The sequence below is a fragment of the Alligator mississippiensis genome, chromosome 7 (assembly GCF_030867095.1).
Source record: "Alligator mississippiensis isolate rAllMis1 chromosome 7, rAllMis1, whole genome shotgun sequence".
Taxonomy (NCBI): Eukaryota; Metazoa; Chordata; order Crocodylia; family Alligatoridae; genus Alligator; species Alligator mississippiensis.
The window spans coordinates 74,518,145-74,535,095 of NC_081830.1; the positions used below are offsets into that span (position 1 = coordinate 74,518,145).

At 44.3% G+C, this 16,951-nt stretch overlaps 1 protein-coding gene across 7 annotated transcripts; it reads right to left on the reverse strand.

The window, feature by feature from the left end:
- Positions 1 to 458: 458 nt before the first annotated feature.
- Positions 459 to 16,892, reverse strand: LRRC34 (leucine rich repeat containing 34). 7 transcript variants are annotated; one of them, XM_019491631.2, is made up of 13 exons: positions 16,791 to 16,891; positions 16,546 to 16,590; positions 15,421 to 15,523; positions 14,631 to 14,751; positions 13,647 to 13,768; positions 13,418 to 13,482; positions 11,782 to 11,865; positions 8,977 to 9,105; positions 6,496 to 6,591; positions 4,959 to 5,113; positions 3,625 to 3,780; positions 1,858 to 1,984; positions 459 to 1,569 (listed from the first exon to the last, which is right to left on the reverse strand). In XM_019491631.2, the coding sequence occupies exons 4-13, from the start codon at positions 14,744 to 14,746 to the stop codon at positions 1,366 to 1,368; spliced, it is 1,254 nt and encodes a 417-aa protein (XP_019347176.1). In that variant the 5' UTR covers positions 14,747 to 14,751; positions 15,421 to 15,523; positions 16,546 to 16,590; positions 16,791 to 16,891; the 3' UTR covers positions 459 to 1,365. The 7 variants fall into 7 exon arrangements, with proteins under 7 accessions (XP_019347176.1, XP_019347174.1, XP_019347173.1 ...); XM_019491629.2 differs by having other exon boundaries at positions 14,631 to 14,748; positions 16,528 to 16,590; XM_019491628.2 differs by having other exon boundaries at positions 16,528 to 16,590.
- Between the last annotated feature and the right edge of the window lie 59 nt (positions 16,893 to 16,951).

A 16,951-nucleotide genomic window follows, 5' to 3' on the forward strand; every position in this document is an offset into this window, starting at 1 on the left:
GAGTACTCCTTGTAACAGCAGGTTTTGTAGCCACTCAAAATTGGTCCCTGTGGGTGTCTTCAGATGAGAAAAGCTGGAGCAGCATGCTATGCAACTTCCCAAATTCTCCCTAATAATTTGAGCTCTGTACCCTAGTGTGTGCTAAGGCTAGGGTTACCAGAAAGCCTGCCATCCAGCTGATGTGCTCATTTGGTACATATCTGCCCAGCCACACCAAACAACTGCACAGACCCCGTACACAGGTACACACCTGGTTTCACCCGCACAGTAGACCAATGCTGTTCTCTGTGATGACAGACAGTTGCAAAAGAGTACATTTTTCTTCCCTGGCATTTTCTGACCGGCTGCTGAGTTTGTGGTGATGGAAAACTCATTGTAAGAGCTTTTTATCACAATTTAGGCATTATTTAGCTACAGAATAGTGCATTCTACCTGTATAACAATCATTACGTTCTACAGTCATTTGGAGCTGTTTTTTTATTTCTCATGTTTTTCAGAGGTGTGTTCATACCCTGCATAATAACTTCCTTATAAAATGACATATGTTTTGATACTCTCAGTGAAATGCAGATGACACCAAGCTGGCAGGACTAGTAGATACACCAGAGTGTAGGGCTAGCTTCAGAGACACCTAGGCAAATTTGGAGGATTGGACTAAAAAAAAGTCATGAGGTTCAATAAGGACAAGCTCAAAATGGACAACATAAACCAACAGCGTGCCCTTGTTGCAAAGAAAGCTGATGGCATACTGGGCTGCATTAGTAGAAGCGTTGCCAGCAGTTCAAGGGAAGTGATTATTCTCCTCTATTTGGGAGCAGTGAGGTCAAATCTGGAGTACCGTGTTCAGTTTTGGGCCCCCCCACTACAGAAAAGATGTGGACAAATTGGAGAGTCCAGCAGAGGGCAATGAAAATAGGGCGCTGGGGGGAATGGAGTTTATTTATAGTCTGGAGAAGAGATGCCTGAGAGGAGATTTAATAGCAGCCTTCAACTACCAGAAGGGTAGTTCCAAAAAGGATGGAGACTTCTCAGTGGTGGCAGATGACAGAACAAGGAGCAATGGTCTAAAGTTATAGCAAGGAAAGTTTAAGTTAGATATTAGGAAAAAAAACTCTCACTAGGAGGGTAGTAAAGCACTGGAACAGGTTATCCAGAGAGCCTGTAGAATCTCTATCCTTGGACGTTTTTAAGCCCTGGCTAGACCAAGCCTTGGCTGGGATTTTCTAGTTGGGGAAGGTCCTGCTCTGAGCTGGAGGCTGGTCACTAGATGACCTTCTGAGGTTCCCTCCAACCGTAATGTTCTATGAATGAGATGTTTCTGTTTTATTTCATATATGAATATGAACTTATTGAACTGCTACCTGCTCACAAATGTTCTGAAACTGCTCCTATTGCAAGACTGGCATTGGCATCTTTGTTAACAACTGGCCCATAACTTGGTGTCCAGTAGTAATGCTTTTTCAGGCCATGTGAGAGTTCTGCAAGGTATATGTGCCCATCCACTTCATATGGATCCACATCTGTATAATTTGGTTTCAAGCGTCCAGTTTTAAGTAAATCTGAAAATGCCTAAAATAAACAAACACAAAGAATTAAACTAGAATATTCTACTAGAGTATCTACCTCAATGCAGATCAGGTTAATATTGCCCGTGCTGGTGCTCAAGTTTATCACGTGTATATATTTAATGTCCTATAGTCACTTGGCATAAGAAAGCTATTTTGCAACTATTAGTTTTATAATGAAATGAGATACAGCTAATAACACACCAGCTATACTAGTAAACTACAGGCAGCACATGAGTTGTATGGCAGAGGGGATAACTGAAAAAAGTTCAGCAATGAAGAAAGCACTCACCATGCAGGTGGGCTCATCAAATTTGTTTCCCCAAATATAGATGTAGGAAAGCACTGTGTTTGTTTTCAAAGCATCGGAAAGAGCAAGAAGTCCTTTTCCAGTTATATTGTTGCTCGCCACTGCTAACCTAACAAATAGAAATGAAGCATTAAGCAGCATTAATTATGCAGACTCCAAACTACCCAATTTCTACCTCATAATTTTAGGTACAATGATGTGAAACAAATTAGCAACATGAAGATGATTTTTTTAGTCTAACTCAGTAAGTCTTTCTTATACAATCCCAGCATTGTTTCTCAAGGCACTTCCTTGACTTGCGTGGCAAAGCTACCGACTATTTCCTCAGTGTAGATAACCTTTTGCCTGGTCTCATTTGTCTCCTCTAAAGCACAGCTCTGGTTTCCAGTCAAGTTACAGCTTTGCCCCAGGTCATACGGAGAGTGATTTTTGTAATTTCCAGAGGCACCTAAGCAGACTCCTTAGTCTCTCTCACTAAGACTAATGGCTTCAGGCAACACTGCTGATTGGTTCTTATATCCAGCCAAAACATGGCTTTTTGAAAGACCCAATATTTACCTGGAGGAGAGATAATAAACTTTGTCCTATAAACAGGCTTCCAGATATCAGAATCTGAACCAGCGGAGGCGTGGTGACATAAACAGGGTCTGTGCACTCATAAAGATCCTCATTTGTAGATCCTTCAGCACAACCGGTCCCTAACTCTCGCAGACAAAAAAGGAACCTAGACCCAAGCTCCAGTACCAATTTTTATCAAAGAACCACTCTAGCAGCTTACTTTGCTGAGTAGATAACTGTGGAAAATGCTAGCAAACTGATTTTAGATTCAAACAGGAACAAAAACTTGCTCAAATATCAGCAGTGGTCTGAGAGGAACTCCTGTAGCAAAGGATAACACCCAGAGAAACAGGCAAGGAAAATGGGGGGTGGGAAATTATGTACTTTACCTAGGGCTGACAGTACAGATAGGCACACTAGAGGGTTAGGAGCTTGGACAGGTATGTGTGAGGGGCTAGAGAATGGGTATATTTGAAATTTTGACTATACTGTGGCATTTGGAAATTTGTTATGATGGGGTAAAGGGTTTGAAAGCAAGAACAAAGCCTTTACTCAAGGTTTGTTTGGGGTTTTTGTTGGACAGATGGTGAAACCGGGGAAGGGAACTAAGGTTTTTCAGGGCAAGTTTTATCATTGCTGTGAAACTCCTCCCTCACACTCTTCCCCCTGCTTGTTTCCAGCATTCCCTTTCCCAAGGGAAAGGTGATTGCTTGGCTTTTCTCCCATGGGGTAAACCAACAGTTGAGTAGCCCAGTCATCAGATTTTGAACAGCTCCCTGGGGCCAGTTTTACTCTACAGCCCTTCAGCAGCTTTGTAGCATCAGGACCCTGAGGAAATATGAATTGTGATGGAAGTAGCTATGGTGGCAAAAGGCCCCAGCATTTATGCTGGCATGGTAGATTAGTGTATTCCTCCTGGTGTAAACCTCACCTGAGTGGGGAGCATTCTTTAGACCAGTACTTTGTTGGCCCTGCCTAAGCCCAGGAAGAAAAGTCATGGAATATCAGTATCAGCAGCTTTTACTGCCTACTCTACCCCCGATGCTGGATTTTGGAAACTGTTTGACTTCAGTTTTGATTATGAACACCTATATGATTTCTTCAGTGCTGGTATGCACTGCCACATCAGATTTTCTGGTATTGCAGGTGTGATCACTGGTAACTTATTTAAGGAGTCTTATGTATACTAACGCTTGAAGAGTCCCATTGTACAAAGCTAAGGCTTCACTCAGATAGATAGCTCCATCATCTTCTATCCTGTTGGAATGAAGATCTAGGATTTCCAGGGTTTTGTTCCATTTCAGCAGTTCTCCCAAAAATTTCACACCATCACGAGTTATCTTATTGCTGGAAGAGATATAAAAATGGAATACTGCAGAGAAATATGCTGTGCGACTCTACAGGCTGAAAACACCTTAACAAGCTGCTGAATTAACTATTCTGAAATTTACAGTTGTTGATCTAATACCCAATCTGATTATTAACTCAATTATTCACCTAAACTAATAGATTAAAGGAATTTCTGCTACCCAGTTCTGTCTTGCATTTCCAGAGATCAGGCCCTACAGGTTGCACTGAATTCTTCTAATTTTGAGTTTTTAAAACTTCTGTAGAATGATCATCTCCAGCTGGCTTTTTAGGATCTTCTATCAAATACATTTCCCCCCTGTTGGTGGTCCAATCACTTGGGGCTTGAAATTATAGAAAAGTAGGGCTGGAATGGGCCTCAGGAGGTCACCTAATCCAACCTCCTGCTCAAAGCAGGATCATCCCTGTCAAAACCATCCTAGACAAGTCTTTTGTCAAAACTGTTCTTAAAACCTCAGAGAACAACCCTCACACAAAACTACCAGGCACAAAGCCCAAACATTAAAACAACCTTTAACTTGCCCTAGGTGAAACAGGGGACAAGGGCACTGTCAGTATCCTGCTGATGCAAAGACAGGAAGTAGATCTGAAATACTCCAAAGGGAAACCAATCTCTTACCTAAGCATTGTGAATTTAGCATTGAACTGCAGCATTGCCCCCAGGCCCTGACAGCGCAAGGGGGCAGAAGGGTAGGAGAAGCCTCTGGCTCTCCTTCCATGGCCCATGTAGAAGAAGCCTGTGGCTCTCTTTCCATGGCCCATGGTCTCATTGTACAGTAGGCCAGCTAGGCTGGGACAGGAGGAGGATTGTGTGCTCCTTACAAGGGTGTGGGAAAGAGCTCCCCCACCTATACAGTGAGGTGTTCCAGGAAGCAGTGCCCCTCTGTGAAACTGGTGCTTCCTGGGGCTCTCTCTGGGGCAGGGCAGTTCCCCAGCACCTCTGGGGCTAAATGAATGTTGCCCATTCTCCTCCTATGGCTTCCAACCCAACTCTCCACCTCATATAGACAGTCAGAGACTGGTTGAGAGAGAATGGTAATAAGTGCTGAATAAATAATCCTCCTGCCTACTAGATTTGCGCTTCACTGAACAAAGTTTTCACCAGCAATAATATGCTTGGTCTTTCTATAACAAGAAATAGGATAGCAATCACCTACCAGCTGAGGTCAAGGTATTTCAGGCTGCAGTTTTCATACAATGCCTCACACAGTCGCTCCACACCAAAGTTCTTAATTTCATGCTTGCACAAATGCAGCTCAACAAGACAAGAGTTATTTTTCAGCATTAGAGCTATGTGAATTGTGGTATCTTCCTGAAAATACAAACTCAGTTTTATGAAACCAAAATTTTAACATGGGACCTTCTCTCGGGGCCAAATTCCTTCTGAGCTATGTAATACACCACCCCTTTCCCCAGTCAGCTGGAGATAACAAACAGCAGCTTCATATGCAAGACAAACAAAGTGATCCTTCCACTCTGCCCAGCACACATCAGGCCTCGGCTGGAGCAGTGTCCAGTTCTGGGCACCACATTTTAAGAAAGATATGGACCAATTGGAGACATTCCAGAAAAGGACAAAAATGATCAAAAGTCTAGAAAACAGGATGAGGAAGGATTGAAAGAATTGGCTTCATTTAGCCTAGAGAAGACTGAGCAAAGACATAACAGCTTTCAAATATGTAACAGTTTTAAGACAAGTAGTACAGGCTTAAAGTACAAGAAGGAAGATTTAGGTTAACAAAGACAAAAAGCTTTCTAGCTGCAAAGACAGTTAAGCACTGAAAAAGATGAGCTAGTGTAGTTGGGGAATCTCTATCACTGGGGGTTGTAAAGAACAGGTAGAGATGATCCTGCCTTTGGGTGGGGGATGACCTAGATGACCTCCTGAGGTCCCTTCCAGCCCTATTTTTTTTAATGATTCTATAACAAAAACCAGAATCAAACCCAATGATTCTCATCACCTCATCTCAGCATTAGCCTATTACAACATGTAAGGTCTCCAAGAAATCTACTCCCTGATACAGTACACAGGACTTACGAGGGCAGGCAGCTAAACTCTGTAGAAATACAGTCTTAGTTAGGCAGACACTGCAAAGTTTAAAATGGAAAAAAGTGCAAACCCCCACGGAGATCCACTTACTGTATAAGAAGTTATTAGCAGTTTATTTTGTACCTATACATTTACCAACCAAACTATTATAAGCTAGTAATAAATGAATATCTAGTAGATGTGAGAGAGCATGGACCTACAATATACCACAAGATACATCAGGAGTCATGGCCATCAACTGCTCTGTAATAGCTGCTCATCTGTATGCTCTTATCCTGTGCTAGACTGGGGTAACTTAACTCTCCTTCACTGAGGAATAAACTGCCATTATTTAGCTTCTACATACCATGGGGTCACAGTGTGCACATGAGCACTTACTGATGTGCAGTAAAGTTCCACCTTCTTTTAACCCGTGGTAATTGCTTACATGTCCAACTGCTAGATCTGTTTAAAAATCACACTTTTAGTTAAGCTGGTGCAGCTCTGGGTGCAGATTTTAGGCACAAGTGGAAAAACGATGCAAACAAGCTGCAAACATTAACATAGACAGGGCCCACATTCTCCTTCTGATGTCCGTAAATCCATCCGTATTGGTTTTATTCATGCATCTCTTTCATTGTACCGATACTGTGGTATGCGCTTACCTCTTGGCTATACAGTATAGGACGGTTTAGGCTGACTGCTTTGATTGCTTTGTTTTGATTTAGGACTGTTGCCATTGCCACTAGACTCTGCGTACCCTGAAAATAAAAAGAAAGAAACGCTACAGAGAAACTTGTGCAACATGCAAGTCAAACTACATACCTCCCTAGGAAGCATTTTCAGAAGGTCATGAACTCTAACTCAAAAGGGGTTAGAGAAAGACTACTATTTTTGGTCCCATGTATCTTAGAGATATTCAGGCCATCTTCCTCAGCATTACTGAAACAGATGTGTACTTCTTTCCAATATTACCACCGATAATCATCCCAAAAAAGGCCTTTAACTCAGCAGAACTGAATCAATTGGAACTAATGACTAAAATACATGTTGCAAATTCCTTAATTTGGAAAATTAGACAGTAAATGTCTAAATCAAAAGGTAAGAGTACCACATCAAAAATTGATGTGTGTCCATAGATTTGACCATGTAGTTCTGGTTTTCACAACCTATGAAAAATCTTACTGTACTAGGAAATGTTCTGTGGTGTATTTGATAAGTCTTGGCAATAAGAACTCACCACAGTAAACAGTCTGCTAGTAATTAAGTTTACACAAAGTGGGTGTCACCCTCCCGGTGTGGGGATTGGTGAGGTTCTACTATAGGTGCCAAATATGGCCTTTTATTGCCTCCTCTTGTTCCCATCTTCCTATCTGTAAAATATTCTGATTTGGCAAAGAAATACTAATGAATGGCAAGTCTGTTCTTATGGTCTCATACAACAAAATCCTTTAAATTGATTTCAGTTGGGCATAAAAGTAAACTTGAGAGCCTCTCTCCATGACAGACTGTTCAGAAATCCCTCTTCCCTTTACATGCACTCCCTATCTTGAGCCAAATTAATTTTCAAGCGTAGACAAGCCTGTTGCAGTTTTGCATAGGTGTTTTACCTGTCCTGACATCTCAAATATATGGCCCATGCGACTTTCACGCTTTGAAAAGGCATTTTTGAAAGCCTGCAGCTCTAGAAGGTTTAAGTGTTTTGTATCTAGCATTCACTGAAGCAGAGACAGGGACTGAATGCTGTGAATTAGTGCTGAATCATGCTCACCCTCTCTAGCTCAATTAATATTTAACTATTCCAAGAAAAAGTGGAGCAGGTTCCAGAGGAAGGCTGCAGAACTCGCCATCCCATAACAACCTTTGATGAGAAAGCATTAGAGGATACAGCTTACTTCATGAGGGTTGTGAATCCTGATTGGACTCTGCAACCCAGAGTAAGGTTTCTAATGTCGAGAGACATAGGGTTCAAAATAGAGCAAAAGCTCTGTTATCCGGCACTCATGGGGAATGGGGGGTGCCGGATAACCAAATATGCCCTGTTACCTGAAAGGCATCTTTGACTGGCCAGGCTACTGCCCCTCCTGCCATGTCCGGTGTGCCAGGCTTTCACTCCCTGGTGTCACTGTGCCAGGTGACAGGCAGAGGGGCTCCGCACAGGCTGCTTTGCCCCAGGCCGTGGCAAAGCGGGACTCAGTGAAACCAGAAGTGGGACTTCCGGTTTCATTTTTGTCATGTCAACCGGCATGCCGGTTAATAGAGCATGCCAGTTAATAAAGTGCTGGGTAACACAGCTTGTACTGTACATCATCTTCTCAGTGCTTTCTATTGGCTAGGTTTGGTAGTTCCCTGCTTTGGGTGCTGGTTTTTGAGGATTCAGCTCTAGGTGCCTAATTCCTCCATGCGTTGAATAGAAAGCTTAGGTACTTAACTCAGAGAGGTGACAGAGCACTGAAACTTAGGTACTGTCAGGTTTGGGGATCAAAGGAACCCTGAGGAAATAGAGTTCTTTCATTTCCATGAACTACATGAGATGTAGATACTATAATGAGTAATGAATTATAAAAACAATCTCACAAAAGATTAGCAGACACAGTCTAACTCCTCTCATAACTACTTGGAAAAAATAACTGACAGAAGCTATACGGTACTACAGCACAGTCCCCAATATATACTCTGCGGCAGTGGTTTTCAACCTTCAAGGCAGCCCTCTTGTTAGCTCTTAGTTTTCAATTAACGCTTGCCTTGGGAAAGATGATAAAACAATTTTTCTGTTGCAAAGAACTCAGAAAGACCACAACAGGTCAAAACGCTTTTAACACTATGGATTCCTATTTGAAATCTCTGGGTTTATCTTGTGAAACATGTTTGCACAACTGTGAAAGTGCTAATGTTTGGGGCACCCTTGAAAGGATCTCAAGGCACCTCAGGGGGCCAAAGTACACCAGTAAAAGAATCACTGCTCTATGATCTATGCAATGTGTCCTGCTAAATGCAACTGGCTGATTGTAACAATACTTTATGGTGCCAAGATAACAAAGGCAATAGATGATTAATCCATTAATTAAACACTACTCCACCTTTGTAATAATATCTTTAAAAGAGTACAAGTTTGATGGTGATGTTGAAAATCTTATTTTACTCACCAGATCACAGTCTCCAAGATCTAACTTCTCTAAGGTAGAATTGACTTGCAGCATTGAAGCAAAGTACATTCCACCTTTGTTTCTGATTTTGTTGCCCGTCATTCTCAGATATAGGAGTGCTTCATTCCTCTAGGCAAGAAAATTAAAAGGATCTTCCTCAAATCCTCCAAATGTGACACTACTTTCTACCTGGGATTTATGAATGGATATCACTTTCTGCAAGGAACAGTTCTAATGGATTACGCTGGCTAAACGGCTGGCTGGATCTTTCCTGAGAGCACTCCAAAGTATAAGGATTTGGAGCATAAGGAAATTCTAAATTATTTAAGGGTCTCTGTGTTTCCAGTGTAAACTCCTAATTTCCATAGGTATGTTAAACCCCAGGCAGGCAATTATGTCTAAGCTGAGAGCCCAATTGACACAAATGATAAACAATTACAAGTAGAGGTGCACTGATACATTAGTCCGATATCGGATCGGCACTGAAATAAAGAAAAACGATTGTATTGAAAATTGGCCTGATGTGGCCAATAATTTGACTGATAAATGCCCGTTCAAATGTACAGCCACAGCACAGCACGCAGGCAGCAAGGAGCACAGTCTGGCAGCTTGGAGAGCTGTGTGCAGCTGGTATGTCTGTCATGGTAGAAAGGAGGGGAAGAGGCATGGGGGGTAGATCAAGGCCTCCGTGGTGAGGGAGGGAGTGGGGCAGGGGCTGGGGCAGGTGCCACCCAGCCAGGGCGGGGCACAGGATGGAGCAGCGGCTCATCCAGGGGTAGAGGGGGCAGCTCCTGCCACTGCACATACCTTGGGAGGGCATGGTAGGTGTGTATGCCCCCGGATCTGCATGGGGATAGGGGCGGGACTGCAGCCGCAGGGTGGGACTGTGTTCAGGGCTGCGCTCCTGGCACATGGGGGCTGTGCTAGGGATAGGTGGCGCTGGAAAGGGGCTATGAGGGGGCTATGGAAAAATCTGGGATGGCTCTGCCCCTGCCCCCCCCCATGCCAGGAAGAGCCCGGCACAGCCCTGGCCACAGCCCACAGCTGCAGTCCCCCCCCACCCCTTCCCCCTCATGCAGATCTGGGGGCACACACCCCTCCCATGCCCTCCTGGGGTATGCGCAGCAGCAGGAGCCACCCCTCCGGATAAGCCACGGCTCCATCCAGCGCCCTGCCCTAGTTGGGTAGCACCTGCCCCAGCCTTACTCCTTCTCTTACCACAGGGGCCTTGGTCTGCCCCCCCACACCCTTTCCTTCCCCGCTTCCTTCCACCACAACAGACTCATCAGCTGCACACAGCTGTATTGGAAATCAGATCGGTATCGGCCAATATGCCTCTTTAAAAATCAGTTATCAGTATTGGCCCCCCAAAATCTCTATTGGTGTACCCCTAATTACAACTGTATACAAATTAGGTGCTTTAGTTTGAGTGCATCAAAAACAAAAAGCACATCAAAAACGAAATAAACCTTATATTACTTATGCATTACTGTACTAGAACTGCACAATTCTATTTAGGTCATTTGGATCAATTTTTTTCCAGAAGTCTCTGATACTATTCAAGATGAGGCACAAAGGACTCGAGTCCAGTTGGGCTAGTATAGCAGCAAGTGTGTTGGGCAGGGAAGGAAAAATCTGTAAGTCAGTGAGCATCCTCCAGACTGGAAAGCCTGAGCTAATGGTGAACCAGCTGCACATCAGAGATAAGGATGACTCCCTTTTTAAGAGCCAAATCATTTTCAGAATGTTAAATCTTGTCTAATTGACACCCTGGGTACACTGAAGAGGTACAGGAAACAAAGGAGTTTCCCTAAATTTCTAGCTTTTTGCTTAGAAACATCTCCTCCATAGAAGTCTGACAAACAGACAGGCTCAGGGGGAAGAAGGAACAGATTTATGGTGTATCAGCACTGTGCTTTGTGATTTCAGCAGGAAGGAAATTTGATAAGAACTTTAATGCCATGTACTCCTTACTCTAAGTGCAGAATTATCAGTACTCCCCTAACAAAATCCACTGGGTTGTCCATGGATGGTCTCCTAATCACCTGATGAAGGAGGTTAGGGAATCAATTAGTTAACTGGTCAGTAATAAACTGATATTTGTCAAGCAGGGGTCCAGAGGCAAACTGTTCCAGAACTGATTTAAGTCAATTAACTGATCCTTATCTCTCACAGCATCTGTTATTTCACACATTTTTGCCAACATTTAACATTTTTTAATTGAGAAAACTAGAATCTACAGTTCACTCATAGACCCTTTATGACATGATTAGACACAGGCCCATAGGATTACTCATTTGCAGATAGTTAAAATCTTTGCAAGATGGGGATCTTTGATGCCAAATTAAGTCTGATCCCAGGTCCCATGGAAAAAAACTTCTTGTCGACTTCCTTGGCCACTTCGGCATCAGCAAGATCAAGCCTATTTACAGAGCACAATAGTTTGGGTTTTTTTTCATTCCTCAGTGCCCCTGTAATCACTCAGAATGGAGAGGTGGTAAGCCATGTTAGTCTGAAGTCAGGCAGAAAGTAGGGCAGTGTGGCACCTTAAAGAATAACCGATTCAGAGAGGCATAAGCTTCTGTAGGCAACAGCCTGCTTCATTAGCCTCTCCAAAACAGTGATGTACCCTCACTTCAGGGATTTGGTGTGTGCAGACCTGAAGTGAACACGACATGCTTCTCAACAACAATCCCAGGCTTCTCCCAGTGAAGTACCATAGACATGCCCTTAGTATTGTCTAGCAGAAAATACAATACCAAGCCAGATGCTGTTGCAAAGCTGCTGCCTTCACAGAGTACTTACATGTAGCGCTTTGGCTATCAGCTCTGCTCCACTGGTACCAATCTCATTAAACATTAGATTGAGATAGCGCAAGGATGAATTTTCCTAGAAGCAACCAACAAGAAAAAAAATGAACACAAAAAATGCATTTTGCACACCTTTTCTCATGAGGTGTGCACAGCCTGGTCTGGTAGGAGTCCCCTGCAAATGCTAACAGGCCCTGTACAGCAGCGGCAAAATGCCTAGTTTTTGGTTCCTGACTTACACTTAGGTGTGAGTTAGGCACCAATCTGCTCAGCACTGTGAAGATTAGAAGTTCTGGGCATGCATAAAAGCAGATCATGTGTCTAGTGAACTTTACTGGCAAGAACTTAGGTGCCTAGGAACCACCAGGGTTAAGCAGAAATGGAGCAAGGCTCTGAGGATCAGTGTTCTGCACTTGGGAACTTAGAGTGGTAGTTAAACAACACTTACGCACCTAACTTTTTGTGGCTCTAGATGTAGTTGCTTAATTCAGGGCCATGAATTCCACTAGATGGCAAGATGCTGCACTACTCAGCACTGCAATGCCCATGTCCTTTTGCAGACCTAATTCTAAGGCTACAAACTGTCTTTGTCCATTTCTATTAGCCTTTCCTCATGATGCACGACATGCTACCAAAACATTGTACAAGTGCCCATTTTGCAATCTGTACTTTATATACCACAGAGACAACAGCAACAATTCTAGGGTGAATACAACCTTGTATTCTAGTTTGAATAATCTGAATACGAACAAACAAGGACTTTTGACAAAACACTGCATTCTGTTGGTGATTCACTGCAGGTAAGTGTTACCATAGTCCAGGGGAGGGTAATTCTTTAGGCTGGAGAGCCACTTAATGAGTTTTGGGGAACTGTTGAGGTCCGGGGGAGAGGTAAAGAGGGGAAGGTAAGGAGATGCCAATTGATTGTATCCAGCCCACCGGCTGCTGCTGGGAGCCTGAGGAGGGAGGGCTGTGCCCCATGCAGCTCCACTCAGCTGCAGCCAGGACCAGGCTGGGTAGTGCAGACACCTCCCCCCTCCCCTTGTTTCCTGTTGACGCTGCGTAGTCCTGGCACTGTGGCTGCCAGCAGATGGGCCTACACAGGATGGGGTGCAATGCAGCGTGCCAAGTAGCCATCCTGCACACCTGCCTGCTGCAATGAGCTGCTGCCACTGTGCCACACCAGGAAATTCAGGCACAGCTGCCCCAGGCCGAGCCCCTGCTGCAGTCAGCATGGACTCATCTCCTAGTGGCACTGTGACAGCAGAGATTTATTATGGTGGGCTGGGGGGGTGGCTACTTGGCACACTGCATCGTACCCTGTCCATGCAGGCCTGTCTGCCATCTGCCATGGTGCCAGGCCTGTGCAACGCCACCAAGAAGTTGGGCAGGGGACAGCAGTGGGGGCAGAGGAATCTGCACACTGTGCAGTCCAGCCCTGGCCGAGGCAATGCAGAGCAGTGCAGGGTGCATCCCTCCCTCCTCAGGCTCCTGGCAGTGGCCAGTGGGCCAGACAGGATCAATTCACAGGCCATAGAGGGCCCGTGGGACGTTTCGCGCACCCATGCCATAGCCAGTGAAACCACAAACTTTAGGTAAAAGTCAAGTTTAATTTTGGCAGAGTAAAATACCTGAAGAAATTTTGCAATATGCTTTGCTCCTACATCAGTTAATACATTATATCTAAGGTCCAGCCCTGAAAGACAAAAAATACAGGAACAAATATGACCATCTAATAATACTTATCAATATCTGACTGATCTCCAGAGGAAAAGAATGAACAACGAACCACAGCTGAAAAACTGTTCCTTGTTTCAAACTTAGAATACTAAAGATGCATTTTAGTATGACAAAGCAAACCTGTGATAAAGATGTTCTTGGGTAAGATGCAGACAAGCATGTGAAGATCTTCATCTGTAATTTTGTGTACAGGCACTAAGCGGTTATTTCCAGCTATTTTTAATGTAAGCCTTTTTGTCAACCTGTAATAATGCAGAAATACAACAGAAGAAAGAAAACGTTTTATACATATAAAGAAAAAGAGATCTAATTGTGTCTGCTGTTATTTTTTATTGAGGTTATGAAATCTGGATCACTTGGTAGGCAATGCTAATTCCTGGCTGTCCATTGTGGTAGTCAGGAAACACTATAGTGCCACAAGGCCATAGTGAGTTTGAGGCATAGAGGATGATCATTCTGGAAGAATCTTTCCATCCATTCATTCCCTTATTTTTAATCCCTTTCCTTTGCTTACTCCATCCCCACCATAACTGAGGGGAAGAAAACCAATTCTCTCTTTCCATTTTCTCTCATGTTCCCTCAGGATTGCTACCTATAACAAGGTGGACATTCTGTCTAAAGGCAACTGTATCACGCCTGGTCACATCCTTGGAGAAAGCCGGAGAACTGGCCATAGTTTGGTGGTTAATTCAGCACCAGGCTTGAAAGACAACTCAGAGAAGTGCTACCAGCTGACAGCTAATTAGGTGCAGCTGATCCTGTTTAGACACATTCTCTGGCAAGGGAGAAAGAGAAAAAGTAGTAGTTTGTGCTGACCAGAAGCTAGGGTAGCCTGGTCTACAGGAAACAGAGGCATTACCCCATCTGTGTTGCACTTATTGACTTTACTGCTTGTAAAGCTGTCTGGCAAGAATATACTACTAGAGGCTTTTGCCAAGCTGATGTCAATATGAGTTAAACCAGAACCCCTGCAATAATATGAGGGGTTGATTTATGTTTAAATCATAGACTCCAGTGAAATTTCTCATCATTCCATTCCTGGTCCTGTTACACAGTATACGGCTTTCAGAAACATTTGAAATATGCTCTTTGTTACTTCCTTACATTATATTGTCTTTATCAGCTTCTCGAAGCATATGTGCAATGAAAGGGTTTTCTGGCTGGTTTGATTCTTGGCAGACCTGCAAATACTGTTTGCAGAGACCTTGGAGAGTTGACATGACTGCTGGAAAATAAAGAGAGTTTACTAGATGCTGCATTTCTGTTCTGCTTTTGTATTACCCTAGTGCCTAAAAGCCTTACTTGTGAACCAGCTTTTCATTGTACTAGGTGCTGTACAAATACAGATGACCATACAGAGCACAAGGAAACAACAGGACATGTTTTGTGCATTTCTAATGTGCCCATAAGAATGATTTTGTAGGAGGGCCAGCTTTCATATCTCATTCATTATTTGCTCATTAAAAGGAAGGAATCCCTCCTGCAATTTAAGCTGAATCAGTGGCTGGTGGTAGACCTCCAAAAGAGATATACAACTTGGTTATTAGGGAAAGTCTGATAAACTGGCTAAGGAGATGGATGAGTTTTGGACTCAGCCTCATCTCTATTGACAGCTTCAAAATTGTAAAGCCTCAGCTTATTTGTCCTTTTCCCAAGCACTGGTAGTTCAAGCCATGACTCTGTTCAGTGAAGACACAGTAAAGTTGGAGATACAACTCTGATTATCCCTGAAGTATCTCATTTAGGACTATGAACATAAGAAGTAGCACTTTGAAATGGATCCAAAATTTGCATGGCATCTAATGCAAAGAGCCACAGAATAGCAACAGAATGTATCCTATTGTCCATTTATACTACTTAAAAGGCAAGCAATCCATTGTGCGCCATACCATACCATTAGCTGCAGTTTCAGACTGGTCTTTCGTGTTACTCCCCAGTTAAAGTGTCTGCAGTAAGTCCGTTTGGGAGATCCAAATGCATGAATCCCTGTGGGCAGACTATAATAAAGGAGGTATGCAAAAATTTAGATATCAATAGGTGGAAAATGCATTTCAGGCAACTACTGATATTTGATTCAGGACCTGAACAGGATCCGAGACTAAAAACCATCTTAAGTACCATGAGACAGACAGACAGTCTTACCTCAAAATGACCCCCCCTCTCACAGATAGCCTCATCTCACTTCTACCAGGCATGATGCTTTGAACTCTAGACACATAACCAGGTAGCAGAACTCAACTCTCAAAAATAACCGTAACTCTCTTAACAAAAAAGTAATAGAGCAATTCTGACCCCGGGGGCTGAGCTTAGGTCCAGGAGGTTCAACAGCCAACAAGGTGGTGGTAGCAGGGCTGATCTCACCTCCAGCCTTTAACAAGAGAAATAAAGAACATTGTGGTAGATGCCCTCTTGGCTTAATTGCCAGTGCCAAGCCATGCGATTGGAGCCATATAAGTAAAAAGTGTATTCATGCCTCTCTCATGGACTTTGAAGTCAAATTCTGTCTTGGCAAACACACACGACTCCTCAGCATTCACCCCAGGCAGGCCACATCTTCATTAAGGGGGAAAACAAGGCATGCTCATACCTAGGGGTAAAAGCAGGGGGGTCCAGTGGTGTAGCCACCCTCATCCCAACCCTTTGATTCCTGCTCCACCCAAAACTGAAAACCAACTGCCTGGCCACAGCTGCAGCATTTCTAGCCAGGCAGGGCTGAGGGAGCCATGGGACTCACAGCTCTCTACCAGGTCCTTTTGAAACCCTTCGCTCCACAGGTGTCAACCGCCTTTTGCAAAAGCCTTGACGCTGCTGCACCGAGTCAGCCAGCCTTCCCGCAGCTCCCCTCGCAGCCCGGCCGGCTGCTTCGCACCCGGGGTACAAACACGGACCCCGGGGAAGGAAGCAACTTCTCTCGAAGTGGGCAGGACGCCGGAGACGGCTTTCGCAGATCTGAAAGTGCCTCCCCTTGAACTCTCACTGCCGCGGCACTGAGCGGACACACCCCAAGTTTACAAAACACCTTTCGCGGACGAGCCTGCGGACTTCACCCCGTGTCATCCACCTCCTGCATGCAAACAAACAAACAAAAAATCATGGACTAAATATAGACATTGGAGTTACCACATGTTATAAGGGACAGCTGGCTCCCCGGGTACCTCACTGCTATCTACCAGCTACATTTGCCCCCCACCCCCAAATTTACACCTTCCCTGCTGCACCCTAGCCTCTATTCAGCCCACCCCCCGCCTGGCGGAGGATGCTTACACGCCAAATCTGGCAAAGAAGACTTTTTTCAACTATGAGAGCCACTCCCCCCCCCCGGCAAAGGGGCTCAGCCCTGCACGGCCGCGTGCGCATGCGCGGGAGTCCCGGGGCCGTACCGACCGTTGCGGCGGCCGCGGTTGTCATGGGGACCGGGACGCGCT

Excerpts from the sequence above, each read along its gene's own strand:
- LRRC34 (XM_019491631.2), bottom strand. The coding sequence starts at position 14,746 with ATGTCAACTCTCCAAGGTCTCTGCAAACAGTATTTGCAGGTCTGCCAA. Across the intron at positions 13,769-14,630 it reads GCTGATAAAGACAATATAAT|GTTGACAAAAAGGCTTACAT; the intron begins GTAAGGAAGTAA and ends GCATTATTACAG. Across the intron at positions 13,483-13,646 it reads CAAGAACATCTTTATCACAG|GGCTGGACCTTAGATATAAT; the intron begins GTTTGCTTTGTC and ends TTTGTCTTTCAG.